The sequence below is a fragment of the Belonocnema kinseyi genome, chromosome 2 (genome assembly GCF_010883055.1).
Source record: "Belonocnema kinseyi isolate 2016_QV_RU_SX_M_011 chromosome 2, B_treatae_v1, whole genome shotgun sequence".
Classification (NCBI taxonomy): Eukaryota; Metazoa; Arthropoda; class Insecta; order Hymenoptera; family Cynipidae; genus Belonocnema; species Belonocnema kinseyi.
The window spans coordinates 116,471,518-116,494,525 of record NC_046658.1 but is presented as its reverse complement, the minus strand read 5'-3'; the positions used below and the strand labels follow the sequence as shown (position 1 = coordinate 116,494,525).

Here is a 23,008-nt window from a genome sequence, read left to right as displayed (position 1 = left end):
CACCCTTGTGACTGGTCACAGAAATAATGAAAGGTCACACCCCTGTCCCTTTTTCCACGCGTCGTGGGGGCGGGGAGGCACCCTTGTGACTGGTCACAGAAATAATGTAAGGTCAAACTCCTGCCCCATTTCCCACGCGTCATGGGGGGCGGGAAGGCACCCCTGTGACTGGAACCAGAAAAAAACTTAGGAAACAGGTTCAATTACGCGTATAAGACGGGTTGCTGACACTGGGGGACGGTTAACACTCGAAAAGGAAAAGAGCATGATTTTTATGGTTTTTTTTTCATAAAAATCGAGATATCACTAATTTTCTCGAAAACTATAACTCGTACAAAAAAATGTATCCTACAAAAATGCGTATTTCTGTAAGATCTACAACTTTTATTGGAAGCATTTTGCGAGATTTTGCATATTGGCTATGATAAACGCAAAAAACCACATTTTTTATGGTTTTTCAGCGATTTCACCATAAAAATCGCTCAGTCGCCAATTTTCACTATCATTTACGTAATCGGCGTGGCAAAATACATTATACGTAGTGTGAAGGAAATCGTCATGTTCACCTATTCGGGACTTTATCCGAAATTAGGTATACAATTGTGAAAGTTCCCAGAAAAATAATTTTTAAATAATATTATTCGACATAATGATCCAGATTTTGTTGAGAAAAAATCAATAAGAATCTACATTGGCCAAGTTTCGAACATTTTCTTTATCTTTATATTTGTAAAATGGGCTTTCAGTATTTTTGTTTCCTTAGTATTCTACATTTGTTTCGTATGTATTCTTATCAGTTGAAAAGCCTCTAGAATGTTAAAAACCTTTTAATGTCAGCTAAAAAAATATACTTGTGTAAAACACAGAAATTAAAAAATTATTATTCACGAAAATAACAAAATTATGAAGAAAACAATTTTTTAAATACGTGGTTTTGCTAGCATGTAAAAAAGCCATACGCGAATAAACTTCCAATCAATAATATATTATATTTTTGGTTGAAAATATTTTTTGGTTAAAAATTTTATTATTTAATTGGAAATATCATTATATTCTTGCAAAGCCAACAATTTGGTTAAAAAGTCATCCTTTTTCATTTGAAATATTTTCGAACAAAATTAAACTTATTTCGTTGGAATTAAATTTTTTTCTGGAAAATGCATAATTTTGCGTTTAAGATTCAACTGTTTGGCGGAAAATTCGTCTTTTTGGCAGGAAAATTCATTAACTTGATTAATATTTTTTTAATTTCATAAATACACGCTATCACAAGCCAGGTATTACATTTATGATATAAGTAATTTAAAGGAATCTGTATTATCATCCGAGGTAATTCGATCATCGCTAGTACTCATTTTTATCTTCACAGATTGTGGAATGACGTCTAAACTGATCGATAGTAACTACCTCTGATGATAATACAGATTCCTTTAAGTTAATTTTTTTTTTCCACTCAAAAATATTTTTTGTTGAAAACTCTTTTTCTTTGAATTAATTCAAATGCTTTTAATTTAAAATAAAAATATTTTTGTCTCAAATATGCACTATCATATTTTGGTTGAAAAAGTACCTCTTCAGTTGCAAATTTGTCTTTTTTGAGTTGAAAATTCAAGTTTTTGGCTAAAAATTACCTTTTTTGTTGAAAATTCCAAATTTATGGTTGAAAATTCAACTGTTTAGTAGAAAATCCATATTTTAGGCTTGAAAATTAAACAGTTTAGTTGACATTTCTTTTTCTGGAATGAAAAATCTTTTTTGATTAGATAATTCATCTTTTTAATAGAAATTAGTTCTTTTTTTGGTTACAAATACAACTTTTTAGTTAGGAATTAATCTTTTTTGGTTACAGAATTTCATTGACTCGTTAAAAACTCAATGATTTTTTTAAAAATTCAACAATTTTAAACCGCTGAATTAGGAATAACACTGGAATAGATACTGTTTCTAAAAAAACGGCTGATGAAAGGGGAAGATTTATAAGTAGAAATAGACCTGGGCTAATTCTGCGAAACAAATTTGATTGAAAAAGCAATTGGTCTGAAATTCGCTTTGATACTGAACCATTTGAGACGTCATTAGCGAAGCATAACGATGCCTGAAGCAGTTATTTTTGTTCTGTAATCAATGTTCGACAAACTGGATATTCTTGGTTGACCTATTTTTTCTAACTGAGAAAAGTGTATCAAACCGTAAAAGGTGCCATAAATCAACTGTCATGTTCTTGACATTGTCCCTGGACGAACCGAGACCAACTCTATTGACTATTGACTATACTTTAAGAATAGGAGTGCCAAGACAAACATCTAGTTTGAACAGAAGTAAAAGGAAAAGGGGTATGACTAATCGCTCTTTGTGAAATACTCAAGACAATAATGATGACGACCAACCAACAACATTGATCGACCTTTCGATTCGGTTCGATTTACCAGCTCTGGCTAATTTCGTCAATAAATGGTGGAAAATTCCATAGTTTAATTATCATAGATGATCTTACTAACGATGAAAACATCAAAAAGTCAATTAAGAGAGAGATAATACATTCTGTACCTACAGTATTTTATGACGTGATTTTTATTTAAATTAGGGTGTTCGAGTGGTTCATACATTTAATATTAATTTTCATGAATTTGCAATAAGAAGAAGACAATAAAATAGAAAAGAGGCGTTTCAAAAACTACGTCAGGCTGTTTAGAAAATTTTTTCCACCCCTCCACTTCTTCGTCACAGATCATCACACAAAGATTAAACACCTCATAGTGACAAATGTCCTAAGCTCCTTCAATCAAAATTGTTTCTTTAATTTCATTTGATAAACGCCTCAAATAAAAAACATAACATACCAAAATAATATTTTAACAGACATCACGGCCCAAAATGCTCTTTAAAAAAACAAGGGAAAATGAGGGAGTAAATTCTCTTAAATAAAAATAATATCATGCTACAATAAATTCTATATCAAAAGCTTAAGATTTCAAGTCGCAATATCTTGCATTTTCAACAAAATAGTAGAATTTTCAACCAAAAAGATTAATTTTCTACCAAAAGAGATTAATCCTTAACAAAGAGATAAGTTTCCAAGCTAAAAAGTTGCATGGTTTACAAAACCGTTGACTTTTAAACTCGATGATATGGATTTTCAATAAAGAAAAATCATTTTTCAAGCAAATAATTGAATTTTTAAACAAACGAACAGTTCTATTGCTAATCAAATAATAAAATTTTCTACCCGAAAAGATATCTTTAACCAGAAGTTGCATTATATATATTCAGTGATTGGAATATCATCCACACTGTGAAATTTCTTAGACCGTTATTATCAATAATGAAGTCAATAAATTCATCTGAGAATGTGTTATTTTAGTCATGTGGTCCCATAAAAATAGTAGTGGATTCAGCTGTCAATGAATTATGCTTTATTTATTAATTTCTTTGAAGAAACTGACAAATAAAGCATAATTCATTGCCAACTAAATCCACTACTATTTTATTGCACCGTATGACTAAAATAACACATTCTCAGATAAATTGACTTCATAAAAAATAGTTGCATTTTTATATTGTACAAAGATGAATTTTCAACAAAGTAATCGAATTTTTAAACAAGAACAATTAAACTTTAACCAAAAACAGTTACATTTTTTACCGAATACTTGAATTTGCAAGACAAAATGGGATTTTATAGAAGACAGTTAAATTTTTAATCCAAATGAAATAATTTTCTATAAAAAAAGAATGTTCTACAAAACACATAAATTAAAAAAAATTAAATTTTTAACTAAAATGATGAATCATCATTAAAGAAATGAGTCTAACAAAAAAGTTCAAATTTCAACCAAGCAGTTGAATGTTCAATAAAAAAACATTAATTCTCCACGAAAAATATAGATGTATCAATCAAGAGAAGATTTTCTTTTTAAACCAAAATCTGTTAAATTCAACCAAAAAAGTAAAAAAAACTTCAACAAAATAGTTCACTTGTACAACCAAAGCAAATTAATTAATTGATAACCAAACAGTTGCATTTTTAACAAAACAAAAAAAGTTAAAACTTCTACCAAAAGAGATGAACTATCAATAAAAAAAACTATTTTCAAATTTTATTTTCAAATTTTTAACCCGAAAAGATGATTTTCCCACCAAATAGCTCCATTTTTTACTATAAACGATCAATTTTCAACGAAAAATAGAATATGTAAATTTTCAATTAAAAAAATTAATTAGTCATTTTAATAAATATCTTAGAATCTTTTAAATTATCTTAAATTCTTTAAAATCCATTGAAAATGATAAAATCTCTTTAATAATGTGAAATCGCTAGCAATCCCCCAAAAAATTGAGTAAAGTCCGATGAAACATTTTGCAATCTGAAATCACTGGAAACATCTCCAATTTTTACAACCATCTGAAAACTACAGACATTTTTTTTATGTTCTCCTTTTTATAGAGTATTTTTTATTTCTTTTGAAATACTATAAATTCCTTAAGTATTGTAAAATTCCTTGAAATCCCTTCAAACGTAAATACTTTTTAAAATTCTTTGAGATTTATAAAACTGCTTGAATTCATTAAAAAATGTTTAAATCTGTCGAATCCTCTAAGAACCCATAAAATCCCATAAAATCCATAAAATCTCTTAAAATTCCTAGAAGTTCTTTAAAATTTCCTTCCATTTAATTTGCATACTCCCAAAAGTTCTCTATATAAATTCTTTAAAATTCCCTAAAATTCCTTGAAATCCTTTTTGAAATCGCTTGAAATCTTTTCAAATACAGTCAAACTCGGACAGAATATCCACGGATATATATATATATCCCTTCCGAGAATTGCCGCTCACCGCGGAGATGGGATGAGATGAGCTACGGGGAGATGCATGGTCTTCAATCACGCGTGACAAAACAAGAGAGAAAGAGAGAGAAAAAACAGGAAAGAGACCAAATAGTTTCCTTTGAAATTAGTTTCAATTTTTCAAATCATCAAGTCTTTGTATTTTATATATAAAATCGCGTAGACTTGGTAAAATTATCTGAAATCAGATGAAATTTCTTGAAATCTCTTATAGTCTTCTTACATCTTTGAAACTCTCTGAGATCTCTGAAAAAAATTTTTAATGCATTGAAATTGTGAAACTCTATAAAATCATTTTAAACCCTTAAAATCAGTTTAAAATCTTTATAACCCCTTGAAATCGGTTAGAACCTTTAAAACCTTTTGAAATTTGTAGAAGTCCCTCAAAATTTTTGGAAGAATTTTGAAATAGTTGCAAAATAGTTACATTGTTAAAAAAGTGCCAATAGTGCCGTAAATCCGAGGACTGTGCTATGTGGGGCGGAACTTTTAATATTCTTTTTTCCAGGAAGAACTGAACATCATTAATCTTAACACATTTGAAAGAACTGAATGAGTTGCAAAACATCCATTATAATTTTCGCTTAGCGCAGTGCTATCTCCTCATTTATGTAAAAAGACCTAAATTATACACAGAGAAACCGAAAAACTTCGTTTTCAAAATTTCCTGATTTTTCCTTGATTTGTCCCGGCCCAATTTTTCATTTTTGACGACCAGCATTTTTATCAAAGGAACTTTTATAAGCGGAGTAAAACAAGTTTAGATTAAAGTGTTTAAACTTTAAATTTATTTATTTATTTTGATTAAAAAATGATTACATTTCTAACAAAGAAGATGAATTTTTGATCCAAGCGGACGAATTTTCTGTTTAAGTAGACAAAACAGGTTGAACAAAACGGGAGAACTTTCGACCAAAAAAGATAATTTTTTAACAAAACTCTTGAATTTTTAACAAAATGGTTGAATTTTTAAACAAATACAGTGAAGTCTCTCCTATCTTCCCGGCCTTGAAACGTAAGGATTTTTTTATTTCCAAGCTGGAGAAGCCTCCACCTCTACCGCGACCCTCAAGTTATTTTTGTCTAGCGACGTTCATTGATTATTCACTGGCCGTGCATGTACAATTTGCCAACTAAGAATCAATATAATAGAGTCATAAAACGACTCAAATATGTTTCGGAATAGTGAGTTTTGCAGTATGACGTCGCAGACGCGGTCATGCTAGGATAGGTGGAATTGTCAGCCGTCAGGAAGGTTAGTAGATGGTACTGCAACTCTATACGACTTTTTGGAGAAAATCTTCTAAATGTAAAGGTACACTGTTAAAAATGTTTGCAACTTTAATATACATATATTTACTATAAATTTGTACAATAAATCTAAAATTTAGGTCCATGAAATAGTGATAATACATGTATTAGAATTCTGACATTTACAGTGAATTTTGAAGAAAATCCCACTCGTACGTTGCACTTTGATTATAAATATGATTTTAGTCGATGAATTGTTGGTTATTACTTTAGTTTTAAAAATTTAGGTGCATCAAAGAATTTTCAAAATTCACGCACTGTTTTACTATACATGTATATTAAAATTTTATAAAGGTTATAAAGGTCTGAATAGTCATCTTTTCAAGTATAGAATGCATTTGCGCAATTCTGTTTCTTTATCCTTTTATCGATTGAAGACCTTTCAATTTCACGAAATATAAGCAACTGTCCGAAATTTGAAACCAGAGTGGCAGTAACCTGAAATTTAGGATATTTGATCTTATTTCGTGAAACTGAAAGGTCGTCAATCGATAAAAGCATGGTACATGAGTGAGAAAATATATTCTACACTTGAGAAATATTACTATTCGTACGTTTCTGGATTACTTTTAAGTTTAGAATATTTTCTCGAAACCGTTGTATGAATTTCCATGCCGCATGCTAAGATACTCCATTCAAACCAACGAGGGCTTTCCGCTCTTTGGGCCCCTTTTTTTAATTGGTCAGCCACTGACGCGGGCGTGACCGTACATCCAGTACAGAGAATGTGGTGGGAGGCGCCGGAAAGGCGTCTACAAACATGAAGTTTCAACCAATTTTTCAACTTAATAGTCAAACAACAAAGTTGAAACTTCAATCAGAAACAGATGCATTTCCAACCAAATTGTAGAAGTTTCAAGCTAAAAAATTAAATTTTTAGAAGACAGTTGAATTTCAAACAAAAAAGTTCATTTTGAACCTACAACGAGGATGTTAAACTAACAAAAATGAATTTTGAACAGTAACAAAATACAAGGGTATTATTGTTCGGGGCATTATTTCTCAACTGCCCCAACTTTGAGATTCATGGTCATAGATTTTCTTTAAATTCTGTGAAAATGTGTACCTACACAAAAGTACTAAATCGTCAAATTTATAGACCACGATTACCACCCTCTCTAAGTTCTCCCATGCCTGCACAGGTATTTTCAAAAACCTACAACTTCCGTTCTATTTTAGCGAATTAAATTTTTTATGAGGGTTTTCGAAAGAGGTTGTGCACATAATACATCACGCGTTTTTCTTTTGTTTATTTCGTTGTATCCCTCTTCAATTCAGGGCAATTTTATTCTCATCTTTAATTAAATCAAGGGAAAACGTGTGACGCAATATTTTCACGGCCTCAAAGGCTTTTTTCACTCATTTATTCTATTTTATTAGCGAAAAAAAATGAAAAAAATTTACGTATTTAAAAAAAATTGTATTGTGTATTTAACTTTTTTCGCATTTTAAGTTATTTTTATTTTTTCTTAAATAGTCTTAAAATAAAGCTTGACTTTTAGGTTTCAAAAAATATTCTTAGTAAAAAAACGGTCTACCGTTCTTTTAATGCATTTAAGATCGTTTAGAATGACATGAAATCAGCTAATAAACAATTTGAAAATGTTTGTAGGCATATAAATTCACGAAGAACAAATGAAAAACAAGTGAATTTTGAAAAAACAAGTAGCCTGTCATTGTATCCAACCGGTCAATTGTGTAAAGATGAGCTATGGTACCCGATTCATGAAAAACAGATCATTAAGATATTGTAAAATTTTGACTATGACGCAAATCAGCAATAACTTAGCCAAAACAACGAAAAAAGAATAAAAATGATTTATTCAGATTTTTGGCTTTAGAATAAGTTGAAAAATTGAAAAACAAGTTAGTAATAAAAAGTTACTTAAATTAAAAAAATCGAGACAGAGTCTAAACGTTATACGTAAAAGTTTCTATCCACATATTCAAATCAAAATTTGTTCATAAAATACCATTTTTGGACGACTGTGTATGGACAATCAATACTTATTATAAACTGACGAACTATTATAGTCAAGAATCATTCATACTGAGAAAAATGAACATTACTTCTGAAAAAAGTAGTTTGCGATTTTTATTTGTTTATAAAAAAATAACAAATAATTGAAACTTCCCCTGAACTGCCGATAAACATTCTCAAATTTTTTATTAGCTGATTTCACGTCATTCTGAATTTTTCGATTAAGTACTGTTGGGTAGATAAACATATTCCCAGAATTTAAAAAAAAATCGAAGAACATGAATTTTACAATTGGGGCAATTGAGAAATAATACCCCATGTCAAGGTGACCGCAAAACTTTATTTCCAAAATTTCATAATTTTTTGCTGAACAATTTTTTATTTTCCATTATTCAAAGGCAAAAAATAATTTTAAATTCAAATTTTCAAATTTATTATCTTTGACAGTTATTTCGAGTGTCTCTCACAAAAATTCCCGACTTTCGCAACATTTTTATATGCACTAAATTTATTCTTCTACTAAGCCAAATGTTCTTCCATTGCTTGTGTGTAAAAAAAGTGTATAAACCTTGGTTCTCTTGTACAACTCGACTGAGATAATATGTAGTCATGAGTGCCTGAATCTTGCACAATTATCACCTTGTTGTGCCTCAGAAAAGAATAAAAGAACATACATATATGTATTTTACAAAAGAAGTCAGCACAGTACCTATTATTAAAAAAGCTGCACATTTTTCCGAACATAACTACGAGACAGGTTAAAATAAAAAATGTTTTATAAGTTATATAAAAATGCAACTCAATGCTTATTGACATTTTATTAGTTGAGCTAATAATAGAACTTTATTTTTTGCACACTTTTTATGCGCGTCACATTCAAACACGTCAGACTAATCATCCTACACCTACACGAAATTATCCCAGATTACCGAATCATTTCATTTCAGGAAAGCAGTCGCGGACAAATTTTTTTTATGCCAGAGGATATGAAACATGTATTTTCCGGTTTGATAAAAAAATCTGACGAAGTTATAAGTATTCAACTCCCAAAGTTGATGGGGTGAATTATTATCAGGAAGTTGTTTATTTAAAAATTTTTTCTGAAATAAAAATAGTACAGGTTGAAAGTACTGTGTTTTGCAAAATAATAAATTTTATGATGTCATTCCAAGAATGATAAGCCATTTTTGTGAAAGAATAATGGAAAATAACCAATTCAAGACAAATAAGATAAGCTAAAAACGTATTCTTGATTATCTTTGAAAATAGACTTTCAGGGACAATGTTTGAAGTGAATGCGGCTTAACTGTTGTAAATGTCAATTTTAGTAAATGTTGTTTCATGACGCCATGACATGTTATTAAATAAAAAAGATACCATCTTAACTGATTTTTTAAAATAAATATTAGAATCATTTTAAACGTTCTGTAGAAATTTGTCGTACCTTGTTCCGTTTTTGTTTAAAAACTTGAAGAATCGTTTAGAAAAAAAATTGTCCTCCCCTTCAAGAAAAACCGCCAAAGTAATCTGTATTAATTAATAATACCACACTTTGAAGAAAATTTTTAACGACTTTTCCATAGTCTCTGTCATCAACTTTATTAAATTTAAGTATTCATAACTTCGAAACCAATCATTTTTTTATGAAAACGGTAAAATTCTTGTCGTATAAATTCCTTTGGGGGAAAAAAGTTCCTCGAGGAACGTTTCAACCCCATTAGCATGAACCCCTGGTCCGATTAAAAATCAATTCGGTTACACAAGGTTTCGTAAATTAAGGAAAAAGTAGAAAAAACTGATTGGTTGCGAAATAGCGTAAATGTAACTTTTAGTGACAGTTTTCAGTTTGTTCTCAACATTTTTACCATACTGAATGAGGTTAAATATTAAATAATATTGATATTAAATTTAATCATTTAATTACTCCACAATAATAATTATAATTCAATTTATAAAAATTTAATCATTTAAATTTAATGTGAGTTTAATGTATAAATCCCTTTCTTAACAATTAATAAATTTCCACGAAAGTAATTTCATTTCATAATAAAAATTACTTTTAAATGTTTCTAAGTAGTATTGAAAAAAGAAGAAAGTTCAATTATAACAAAAAAAATTACAGGTATCGACAATAAGATTTCTGGGAACTTTTTTAATGATTTAGATTTTATTTTCAAACATTAATTCTGAGTTTTGAGATTTAAAAATATGATCCAAATGAATCTGGAAGATTATAAGACAATTTTTTTAATCTTGTAGGATTTACATTTTTTAGGAAAACTGATTTTTTAAAAAAGATATTTAGGTTTTAAAAGTTTTCAAAACAATAAAAAAAATTCAAAGGTTGAAAATATAACAAAAAAAATGTTTTTAACAAAATGTAGATTTTTAAGATTTCCCAAAAAATGTAAAAGCTTTTTAAGAATTTTGAACGGTTTCAAGAGAGTAACACAATTTACTTAAGAATCATGTGAAAATGACACATGATTTTTTTGTTTTGAAAATTAATTCTAAGAGAAGATTAAAAAAGATTTTCAAACATTTCGAAAAAGCTTCTAAAAAATTCTGAAATGTTTCATAATCATGCATTTTTTCTTTACATCACGAGAAAAATGGTTAATGATTTTTTATTCTGAAAAAATAATTTTAAGAAAATATTTAAAAAGATTTCAATAATTTGAAAAAAGAATCTGGGAAGAAAAATAAGAACAATTCGAATAATTTTAAAGGATATTATTTAACGGGTTTACATATTTTGAAAAGATTTGAACCAAATTTTTAACTTCCAGATTTTCGGATTTGAAAAATTTTGAAATGTTTTAAAAGAATCAAAAAATTTTCTCCAGATTGCTAGGAGAGTTTGAAAACATTTTTTATTTTGAAAAATTAATTTTTAATGAATATTAAAAAAATTTCAAAGTATGTCAAAAGATGTCCAAAATTGTCAAAAAAAATGTGGAAGATCATTAAGGAATTTTTAAATTTTTTGCAAATTTTAAGAAAAATTCGAGTCATTTTAAAAGAAATCTAGGAATTTTAGAAGTTTTAAAAAGATAAAAAATATTTTTAAACTTGAGAAGACTTCCGAAACTTTACGAAATATTTTTCAAGGACTTCCAAACTTGTACAAGACTGAAGAATTTTACAAATATTTGTAAAAATCCTGTCAAATGAATCAATTCTCTTTGAAATTTTCTAGATTCTTTTTCGACACATATTAAATTTGTAATCATTTTTCTGAATTTTTTTCAAGAATCTTAAGAAAATTATATTTTATGTTAAAACTTATTTTTCCCCACCAATCGAAAAACTACACACGCGCATAGGTCACGATTGATAATAATAATAATAATAATTATTATTATTATTATACTGCGTGAACGTGACTCACTCGGTTCTAGCCTACTTATACAGTCGCGGAGTTCATGTGAGAAAAATTAGAGAGGGGGAACTGTACGAAGAGGAGTAAGGGCGGAGGGGGTTTCGATTTTTAGATTAATCTAGAATTTCCTTGTTGTTATTTAAACAACACTTTCGTTCCAAAATACAGCTTCGAACCAGGTCGCTTATCAATCTGTTTAGCAATCATCCCAGGTGAAGAGCTTTACAAAGTCAATATTTGTCATAGAATCATAGATCACACAAAAATACGCAAGGTTGCCAATTACCTCATAAAGATCTATACTCTTTTCTCTAATCACATCCACCAACTAATTCATAATATTATAAATTAGAATTTTAGATAAAATATTACTTTCTCAATTGCAAAAAGGTGAATAGCTGACAACCTACGATGACTGAAATAAGTATTCTTCTCTTGAAAATGCTTTCGTATGAAATGTTCAAAAGTTTTCAAAGTGAAGCTTCAAAATTAAAACTGTAATTAGTCACTTACGGATAAAAGAAGATAAATACCTAATTCGTTCCGGATACAATATTTTAAATTGAATGGATTCCTCTTTTCTTTCGTTATCTCTACTCTTATTTTATAACACTGAGAGAAACTGCCATTTATCATAATTTGCAAAACTTTATATCTTTGAATCAATCAAATCCTTCTATTTTCGCCTCCATCCGAGATTTATTGTCTTGCCTGTCATAGTTCCGCCCCTGATGGGATTTTAATTCTTCTCTTTTGTATGCGCTTTGTCTCGGCCGGAAGTTACTTACGAGGAAAAGGACTTTCTCCTTTGCAGTTTTTTTTATATCGAAAAATTTGGTACTAAACATAAAATGATTTTCATCGGGAAATAAATTAACAGGGTGACCATAAAACTTCATTTTTAAAATTCCCTGCTTTTTTCCTGAATAATTTTTTCCCCTGACCATTAATATTTTAAAAAATTCTAATCTTGTAAAATGTTTAATGTAGAATATTTTATAAATGGAATAACGCAATTTTAGCTATTCAAATAAGAAATTCTAATCTGCATAATTAATGAGACTAATATTGTTTTAAATTTATAAGAATTCGATTCATAAAACTTCAAAACAATTCAAGTTAAGCTCAAAAGAATTAAAATTAAATGGAAAAAATTCCACTGCTTTCAGCAAAGTTGAGTTATGAGAAGAATTTGATGAAATTGCATAAAAATGCAAGGTGAATTTTAAAAAATCGGGCGAATTCAGCAAGTTTGAAACGAGTTTAAAAAAATTTCAGGGGATTTAAAAGAATTTGAAAAATATTATAAAATCACTGGAAATTCTAAAAAATTTAATATTTCCTGAAATTCTTAAGAAGATGATAAAATACCTTGAAAGCTCTTAAAATACCTTAAAATCATTAAAATCCTAGGAAATCCTTTGGATTTTTTTAATCTCTTGAAAATACCTTGAACTATTTAAAAACGGATTAAAATATTCCAAACTCTTTGAAATACTTTCAAATTACGGAAATCAATTAAAAATTCCTTGGAATGTTTTTAAATACCCTAAAATATTTCAAGTCCTTTGAAATCCCATTAAGGATGTACATTATTTATCGCAAGTTAAAAATTAGAATTTTAAAATTGACTTACCAAATCTAGGAAAACATTCGTATAATTAATTATAACTAATTTTAAAAGAGAACTGACGGCGAACTTTAGAAAAAAAATATTCTAGATTAAAATTGTTTATTTAACAATAGGTATTTAAAATTTACTGTTTTTGTTTTTTCTTTGTGTAAACATTGCAATTCTTATTTAATCCTAATGTTGTCACGCTTATTTTATTCCTTGAAGGATTCTCCACAAATATCTTTGGTACGTTTTTAAAAATTTCTATGTAGGAATGATACACCAGTGAATTCTATAATCAATTTTTTTCTTAAATAATCTTTTTTTCAATAAAAGCTTTCGACAAATGTTTGTATAAAATCCTTTAAGGAATAAGATGAGCCCCACAAAATTAGGATTGAATAAGAATCGCAACTTTTACCTATAGAAAAATCAAAGACATAAAACTCAAAATAACTATGGTTAATTAAACAATTTTAACGTGAAATATTTTTTCCTAAATTTAGCCTTTAGTTCCGTTCTAAAATTATTTACAATTAACAATGGAAATATTTTCTTCGATTTTTAACAATGCAAAAATATTTCAAATACTTTTAATTCTTTTGAAGCCCCTTAAAATTATGCAATGCTCTTGAAAATTCCTTGGAATTTTTTTACCCCCTGCAATATTTCAAATCTTTCGAAATCACTTTAAATTATTGCAATCTATTGGAAATTTCTTTGAATCTTAATACTCTAAGCCTCTTAAGGGATTTCAAAAATATTCAAGAAAATTCAGGAAAACAAATTCAAGAATCCCTGACTTTTCCCTGATTTATAGGTTTTCCCTGAATTACGGGCACCCTGATCAATTATAAAAGTTTAAAATCATCCTTTGTATACTTTTTTATTTCACATCTTCACGTGGTTACACAAATCATCTTGGGATGCACGTGTTCCAAACTATGCTTCGTCATACGTATTTCATTTTGCAATCATCATGTGATATGTAACAGATCATAATAACTTAGGAAAAAACCTAATCGAGGTATTTTATGCTGAATAAAAAAAATGTCGAGCACTTCAAACGCATGAAGTACGTATTAAAAAAGCTGGAGAACAGACCATCAAAATGATGATATCAAGCTTTAGAGTGTAGAATACAAGCTCATGTTATCTGAATACTTCTGTGTAAACTTCCTTTTATATATATTGCACAGTTTAATCATGAATATTATGATTTAATCAAATATTGTATTAATTAGGCTCCTGTTACACTTCTGATAAGAAGAATTAATTAGCATCCCTCCAATTTAATTGTTGAATTCATGGAAGTCAAATAATGCAGATAATAATTTGTAAGAACTTCAAATTAAAAACGGAAATTCTATCGGACTAGAAACCCCAATTTTTAAAAATTTGGTTCCTAAAGAAGGAATACGATTAAAAAAAGACAGGACAGCTTGAAGAATTTATGAAACGACTCGGGCGTGGTTGTTTAAACCGCAGTGGCGGATGTACGAAACAACTTGGGTTTTAAGTTGGATAACGAAAATAAGGAAAAAAATAGAAATAGATCCTTGAATTTGAAATGCATTTTATATACGAATCGCTTATGATGCTGAATTTTCCCATTAATATTTTCAAAAAATGTTCTTGAAGCTACGGAAAAAGCTATCCGTCGAGTAAAAGAGCAATCTTGAAATTTTTTCCAATCTTTTAATCATACTTAAGATTTATCAGTACATAGTCACCCTTGCCAAAAACTATAAAGGTCAGAAATGATGGTGATAAAAATAAATAACGACAAAAAAACTGAGCATTCAAAGATACACTCAGAACACGATTTGGTTCAATTAACAAAGTTTTTGTTGTTTCATCCAACACAATTTGTTGCTTTTTTTACGCAAATATTTTTGTAGATAGAGTGTTTGGTCGATTCAATGAAAAAAATGTGGTTGGGTTAATCAAATATTTTGTTGAATCAGCCAAAATATAAGTGAAATAATTTCCTTGTATGCTTTATATGGTGTATACTTTATGATATTGCATTTACAGTTTGTGTTCCTAAAACATCTGAGTCGATTTCGAAGAAAGCTGTAACAGCTTTTTTCTGGTATTCAAATCATGTAAATAAAATGTACCTTTTTATTTTGAGTTTAGAGCTTATCAGTGCCAAACCTTGAAAGGTAAACTTTGTTTTCAGTTTCTTCGCAATTTGAATGTAATCTATTCTTAATTATCTTTGTAGCTTTATTTGATCATTTACAGGCCATTCATGAAACACAAGATTTAATCGGAAAGCATAAAAATTGCATGTTAATTAAAAATAAATATGATAGCATAACTTTTGTGTTGACTTTACTGGAATTTTCTGTAAGATTAGCAGAACCTTTTTTTCTCATTGCACAGATGATATAAATTAAGATGGGTTGAAAATAGATCCTGTTTTTAAGTATATTGGAATAATACTATGATAAAATGATAGCTTATCTGGAATAAATGATCACTGAATTATTATACTGTTTTTTGTTGTTTCTAGCTAATGTGGCTAATAGAATGGCATATCAATTTTAAATAATTAGTATATTAAAATATATATATATTATTATTAACTAAATTAAAACTGAAAATGTATGGCAATGGAACCCATACTGTGAATTAATATAAGAAAGATGGAATATAAAAATATACTTTAATTCGAAAACATCGAAATATTAATATTAATCAAATCACCACTGCTTTTGCTTTGAATTTATTATATCGATGTTATGAAATCAATACTCCACTTTGATCCACTTGTCTTATAAAGAAATGAATATATCACTACAATCAGCTGCTTCCAAAGAATGCCACATACAAATATATTAATAATTTAAACGGCCTCGCAGTAATTAAAATAATTAAAATGAATTTAGTCCGTTCGGTTTTAACTGATACATATTTCACTTATTTTTCAAACTGGTTTTCGTTCAATCAACAAAAATGTTGTTTCCAACAATTATTTCCCATAAAACCCTAGACAACAGCACTTTATATCGTTAAAAAGCGTACTACATGAAAGCAACGATTTTTTACATTTTAAATAAAATAAAAATTAATTTTTTTTAATTTGAGGAACAACTGTGACTATTCACGTTTGCAGTTTATATGACAATACATAAGTCAATTTCATAATTTTTTAGATTTTAATTCGAAAAACTCCAAACAGAAGTTATGAAACAGCTGATATGTTACAAATATGTGCATATTATGACAGAATAAAATTCCGCGAAAACAGTTGTATTAGTCTGTTTTTTTAAATTAAGATCGTTGAGATTCACCATGCGTTATTGCAGCAAAGTCTACCTCTTTAAGTTCCAGTCATTTTCCCTTTGCATAATAATTTTGTTATAAAATTATCTTTCTAAAGTATACTTATATCAAAGTACAATTTAGTGGAGCTTCAAAATTTTAGACGACTTCGTTTAGAAATTAAAAATCAAGGGTAAAGTTCAATATTTAAGAGTTAAGTATTTTTAAAATCACTTCAAGGCTGTCCCACAGGTCTATCTGACTAGCATAATTAAAAATTGATTTATCAACGCTGATTCCAAAGAATTGTTAATAAAGATCACTATTTTTGCATAAAATTTGTTATCAAATGTTCAGCAGGCTCCATATTAATTTATCATACTATAAAATGAGAGGCTGTTTTGAAACGCTCAGTTCATAATCAAATTAATCGTGAAAATAGTAATTTTTCCTATATTTTAAAATTTTTTTTTGTAAAATTCATATACATCTTATAGTTTTATATTTTCATGCTCTCTTTGTGGCAATAGTCTATATACACTTTTTTAAAACAAAAACAGAAAAGATATTTCACGTTAAGAAAAAAAAAATTAACAAATTTCTGGCATCAAGATTCATACTACGTATTAATAGGAACATATTTTAAGTAAAAAATACCGAAAACATATTTTTGTACAAGCTCAAACTATTTTATTTCCATATTTTGTTTAAACTAGTAAAGAAACAACAACACATACTTTTATGCCAGACATTTTTTAGAAAACAATAAAAATAAATAAAACCGTCAAGTATCTCTTTTTTCACAGGTTTCAGTTAAATCTCACGTGAAAAAAACATTATTTGTAACTTTTGTGGTCTCAGATTAAAGCTTATATTTTTCCAAAATACGCAGTATTTTATCAGACTCAAAAAACATTTTTCCGGGATTTTATGAGACTTAAAAGATAAAAATGCAGTCAAAATTATAATTTTATTGATCTGAATTCTTTATTTTCATCACTAAGCCTTAAAATATGTATTCTCGACCCAACCTAATCTGAAGGTTTAGCATGAAAACTCTACACAGCTGTGTAAACTCTACGCCGTTGCGTTTGTTTATGTAGAACGGACCCCCCCCCCCCCCCACACATGTAGTAAGTAATTTAAAAATATTATTTTTTAGGACTATGGAGAAAATTGCTTTCCATAAGCAGCCATCCATAAATTACGTAACAACTGGTGGGGGGGGGGGGGCACCGTGGGAGAAAAAGCACATTTTTTGGACAAGAATCGACTGACAGTTGAATTCTTAACGCATTTTGATTTTTCTTTCTTAGAATTGACCGTAAGGCTTTCAGGTATAACATTTAACTGTGCAATTTTTATTTTGACTTAAGGGAAATTTTTTATTTAACAACAAACTTACAACTTTTTGTTGCTAAACTTTTCCATGATACCATTTCTTCTAAGTCTTTAAAATTCATTAAAAAAGGTCATAAATCAATGTAAAAACTAACTACAAATAATTTATTCGTGGGTTAGAGTAACAACAATTTTTTAATAGTGTTATAATCAAATTAATTAACAAAAGTCATTTTTTTGTGATTTGCAATGATTAGATTATTTTGACCCATAGCTACTGTATAAAGTACCTCAGATAATGATGTGCGCTTACAATGAGTTAAGAATAGCTAATGATTGCCAATTATTTAAACAATTTTTATAAACAAACGCACATTTTGACAATTTTTTATGAAAATGCATGCTTTTTTTGCAGAATCAACGTAAAATGTTTAGCCTAAGACTCCTTGCTATCATATTTTTTATAGTGACCAAAAAATGTCTATTATTTAAACAATTTTTATAAACAAATGCACATTTTGCCCATTTTTTGATGATTAGGTTTGATTTTTTTTTTGCGGAATCTACTTAAAATGTTTTGCCTAAGATTCCTTGCTATCATATTTTTCATAGTAAATAAAATTTCATAGCAAAAAAATCCTTGCTGTCATATATCAGGTTACTATAAAAAATATGACAGGAGGGATTCTTTTTCAAGATATTTCGCATTGATTCCGAAAAAAATTAAACTTATTCATGAAAAAATGGTCAAAATGTGTATTTGTATATGAAAATCGTTTAAATAATTATCATTTTTTGGGCACTATGAAAAACATGGTAGCCAGAAGCTTAGGCTAAAAATTTTAAGTTGATTCTGCAAAAAAATCAAGCCTTTTCATCAAAAAATTTTCAAAATGTGCATTTGTTTATAAAAATTATTTAAAAATTATCTGAGATACTTTATACAATAACTATGGGTCAAAATTAGCTAATCATTGCAAAACAAGAAAAAATGATATTTGTTAAATAATTTGTTTATAATATTATTGAAAACTTATTTGTTACTCTAACCCACTAATACATTATTCGAAGTTAGTTTTAACATTGATTTATGACCTTTTTTAATAAATTTCAAAGTCTTAGAAGAAATGGTATCATGGAAAAGTTTAGCAACAAAAAGTCGATAGTTTGTTGTTAAATAACAAATATCCCTTAACTCCAAAAAAAAATGCACAGTTAAATGTTGTACCTGGAAACCTTACTGTCAATTCTAAAAAAGAAAAATCCGTTAAGAATTACACTGTCAGTCGATTTTTGTCCCAAAAATGTGCTTTTTCTCCCACTGTGCGGGGGAGGGAGGAGTGATAGATCACGTAATATTTTTAACAAATAAACCCTGTAGAAAATCTATATATCCAAAATTATAGTATAACATTAATATTCATTAATAAAAATGAAATATTGTAATAAAAATTGTATATTTCAATATTGGTATAATTAGATTCGTAATTTGATTTTTTCCACTATTCTGTAAAAACACTAATACTCATTAAAAGAAAGTTTTTCACTATTTTTGAAAATACTGCCACCCGCAGAACCATTCAACGTTTTTTTAAAGTTTATCGGATTAGGGTAAGATGTTTAAAAAGATTTGAAAGTATTTCAGAGGATTTCCAAATAATTCAAAGGATTTTTACAGAACCTTAACGGATTTCACGAAATGTTATCAAAATTCCGAGGATTTCAGTAATGCTAAAGGACTTTAAAGACTTTTTTATTATTTATGAGACTTTTATGATTTATGATTTATTTTTATATATTTATGAGATTTCAACAAATTGTCGGGTATTTAAAAAGATTCCACTACATTTTTCAAAAGTTTTACAAAAATTCAAGGGATTTCGAAAGCTTTGCAATAATTTAGGGTATTTTAATGAATTTCAAGATATTCTCAAGATATTAAAAAAATGCAAGGAATATCTAAGCATTTTAATGATTTTAAAGTATTCACAACCTTTTAACGAGGTTCTAAAAAAGGTATTAGAATTTCGGAAAATTTGGAAGGATTTTATAGGACCTATACAATTTTAGGATATTTTAAAAGATTGCATGAGATTTTTAGAATATTTCAGGAGATTTTACAAGATTTACCAGAGTTTCAGTAATTCTAAGAGATTTTAAAAGCTCGCAATAATATATTGGAATCAATTTCCTCGAATTTCAAATGATTTCATAGAAATTTAATTATTTCAAGGGATTTCAAATAATTTTAAAGAATACACTTTCAAATATTATGTAATCTCAGAGGATTTCGAAGGATTTTGTAATATTTTAATAAAATTTCAAAGAATTTAGTCACAAGGTATTTTTCAAGGCATTTCCAAAGATTTAAAGAAATTTGAAAGATTGTAGAATATTTTAAAAGATTCGAAGAAATTTCAATGGATTTGAAGAATTTAATAAATTTCATGGTATTTGCAAGGATTTTTGGACATTTAAAAATATGCCAATACATTTTCAGGAGCTTTAAGAGTGTCAAGGGATGTCAAAAGTTTTAAAATAATTAAAGGTGTTTTAAAGAAATCCGAGGAATTTTCACGAGACTTACAAAATTTCAAGCATTATCCAAGCATTTGAATTATTTTAAGGGATTTTAAAGTTTCTCAATAAGGTATTTTAATGAATTTCCTAGGATCTCAAAAGATTTTATAGGAATTCAAATATTTCAAAGGATTTCAAAGAAATGAAATTTCTAAGAATTTGTTTACAAAAATTCACGAATTTAAAAATTATTTAAAAGATTTGAAGAAATTGTTGATATTCCGAGGTATTTCTAAAGATATAAACTTTTTTTTATATTTCAAAGATTTGTAAAGATGAAAGGATATTTTAAAATATTTGAAGAAATTTCAGTCATTTTCCAGAAATGTCAAAAGATTTGAAAGATTTTAGTTTACTTTAAATGATTCCAAGGAAATTTCAAAAGATTTAAACAGAGATTTTATAATATTTTAATAAAACTTCAAAGAATCTAATCAACAGAATTGATCATTTCCAAAGATTTTAAAGAAATTGAAAGATTTTCAAGTTTATTGAAAAAAATGTCCATAAAATCAAAGTTATCCACAATTTATTAAATTACTACTAGCCTTGTTCACGTTTAGCCTATCCAAAATGTAGAGAAATGCATACAAAATATTAAATATTTCCAAATATCTACTAGTATTTACAAAAAAAAAATAGTAAAAAGTTAAGTTTTTGATAAATATTTTTCTGCTAAATGGCACAGTTTTTAATATCTTTTAATTGTTGCGTATGCAGTTCTTTTGTTGCAGCTTCCATATTGTTTCAACTTAATTTCTTTTTATTTTAATAACCTCTGCGTATTTGGTAATTAGGGTGTCTAGCCCCCCCCCCCCCCCCCCCCCCCCCCCCGAGCAAAAATTAAGATTTGAGATATAAATATTTATCAGATCCGAATTAGGGTAGGAAACCGGCCCGAGAAAAATAGTAAAAACAAATGCTGGAGAATCAGGAAGCGGCACAAGACCTGCAAGTAAAACGGTCCAAACTGTTAAAAAAAAAAAGTACCGGTCTACCGGTATTTTTACCGAATCCTCACCTTACCAAATCGGGCCTGATATATTGTGGTCTATCTCTTTAAACCTCAAGGATTTTCAAACCCGTCGGATCAAAAGGTATCACGGCAATCTACTTTCAAGATTGTAGACAAATCAAATCCTCAAAATTTATTATTTATATAACAACACAACAATAATTGTCTTATCCTCAATACAAGAATAACCAGAAATTAGTAAGATTTAAGAAGAGTATTTTCTTCATGAGTATGAATTCAAAGCAGATGGGAATCCTCGATATGAACTATTTTTCACCAAACTTTCTTCTCTTGCATCTGCTGCAAAAATATGATTCAGAATGTAGACAAAACCACAAAGTCTGAAGAAGACTGGTCAGAAGGCCTTTTGCAGCAAGAGCTTTTTTTGTGCAAACCACGCTCTTGACCAAATAGCGTCGGAAGACTAAGACACTCTTCAATCATTGTTTACCACAAAAAATTAATTTTTTTTCAACCCTACAAAGGGAGCAACCTCCCCTCGATTTAATTTGTAAAAGAAATTCAAATAAACACCTAATCTCCTTGAGAAACTCACATTGCAACATCATACTTCACCTTCCGTCGGAAAAGTCACGGCCGTAGCTCACGTAATGGGAGACACATTTCCAAGATTTCCACGACTCACAACACTCTCCTATTTAAAAATTGAGTCTCGCCCTCGATTACAATTCCCAAGAAATCATTTCAACAAGAACTTGCGGTCATTCACTGTAAATTCAGAGTCCGTCGCTAAAAAACTGGGGTCTAAACTTTGAGTTCTGGAAGTCGAGAATCGGAAGCACGTATCCGACCCGGAAGCAAGTTGTATTCGCAGTTGCGGAAAATCCTGGGCTTTTCGGCGGCACGTTTGGGGCTAACCTAGAGGAAGACCTGGAGAAGATTTCCCCGGCAACGCCAGACGGGAAAGTCGGTCGTGGAGGCGATCAGGCGTGCATTTCTGAAGAGGGATTTTCTGGCTTACCTCTTGGTGGCGTTGAGCAGGGCACCCTGGAAGGTCTTGGCTCCGCTTTCGAAGGTGACGACGATGATATCCGGCAGTGCCGACTCGACGGTCACGAGGATCTTTTCCCCCGGGACAAGGGCCATCCCGGACGGGGCCTCGAGGTCCGCCATATTGGCTCGAATTATTGCTCCTCGCCTCCTCCTCGCGGTATCTGACGTGAGGAGCGGCCTGGCCTGGCACAGCTGGTAACCGGGAGTCACAATTGCGCATGCGCACACTCATAACTTCTCAGAGCCCAAGCCATTCTGCAAAAGGTGTACACATGGGGGCTGGCACTCTGTGTTCCTTTCTAGGCCTGTGGAAAGAAAGTGTCATTAGAGTTGATCGTCGCCGAGTGGCGGCGCCAGCTATGCTTTGGCCCTATAAAGTATAAATCAACCTAGGGGGCAAGGGGCCAAGGGACCGTCTCCATAAACTTCCTACCCCACCGATTTCGGGCTATTTTTGACCCCCCTGTAGGGGTAGGGTGACCAGATGTCGTTCCTGATTTATCAGGATATTTTCTGATTTTTATGCTATTCCCTGTTTCTTCAATTCTATTAGAAATTTTAGATGAATTGTGTTTGGTTTCAAATTAAAATCTCTTTTCGTTGAATGAAAATTCTTATCCTTTTTAGTTGAAAATTCAAAATTTTGGTTTA

The 23,008-nt window shown here is 29.4% G+C and overlaps 1 protein-coding gene across 1 annotated transcript in view; it reads right to left on the bottom strand.

Annotated features, from left to right (window-relative positions):
* The window catches only part of LOC117167962 (PWWP domain-containing protein 2A-like), a 77,112-nt gene extending 54,572 nt beyond the window's left edge, over positions 1 to 22,540 (bottom strand). The window contains exon 1 of the mRNA XM_033353232.1: positions 22,326 to 22,540. Coding sequence (XP_033209123.1) covers positions 22,326 to 22,477 — 152 coding nt within the window. The 5' untranslated portion in view covers positions 22,478 to 22,540. The remainder of the gene's footprint in view (positions 1 to 22,325) is intronic.
* Positions 22,541 to 23,008: the final 468 nt, after the last annotated feature.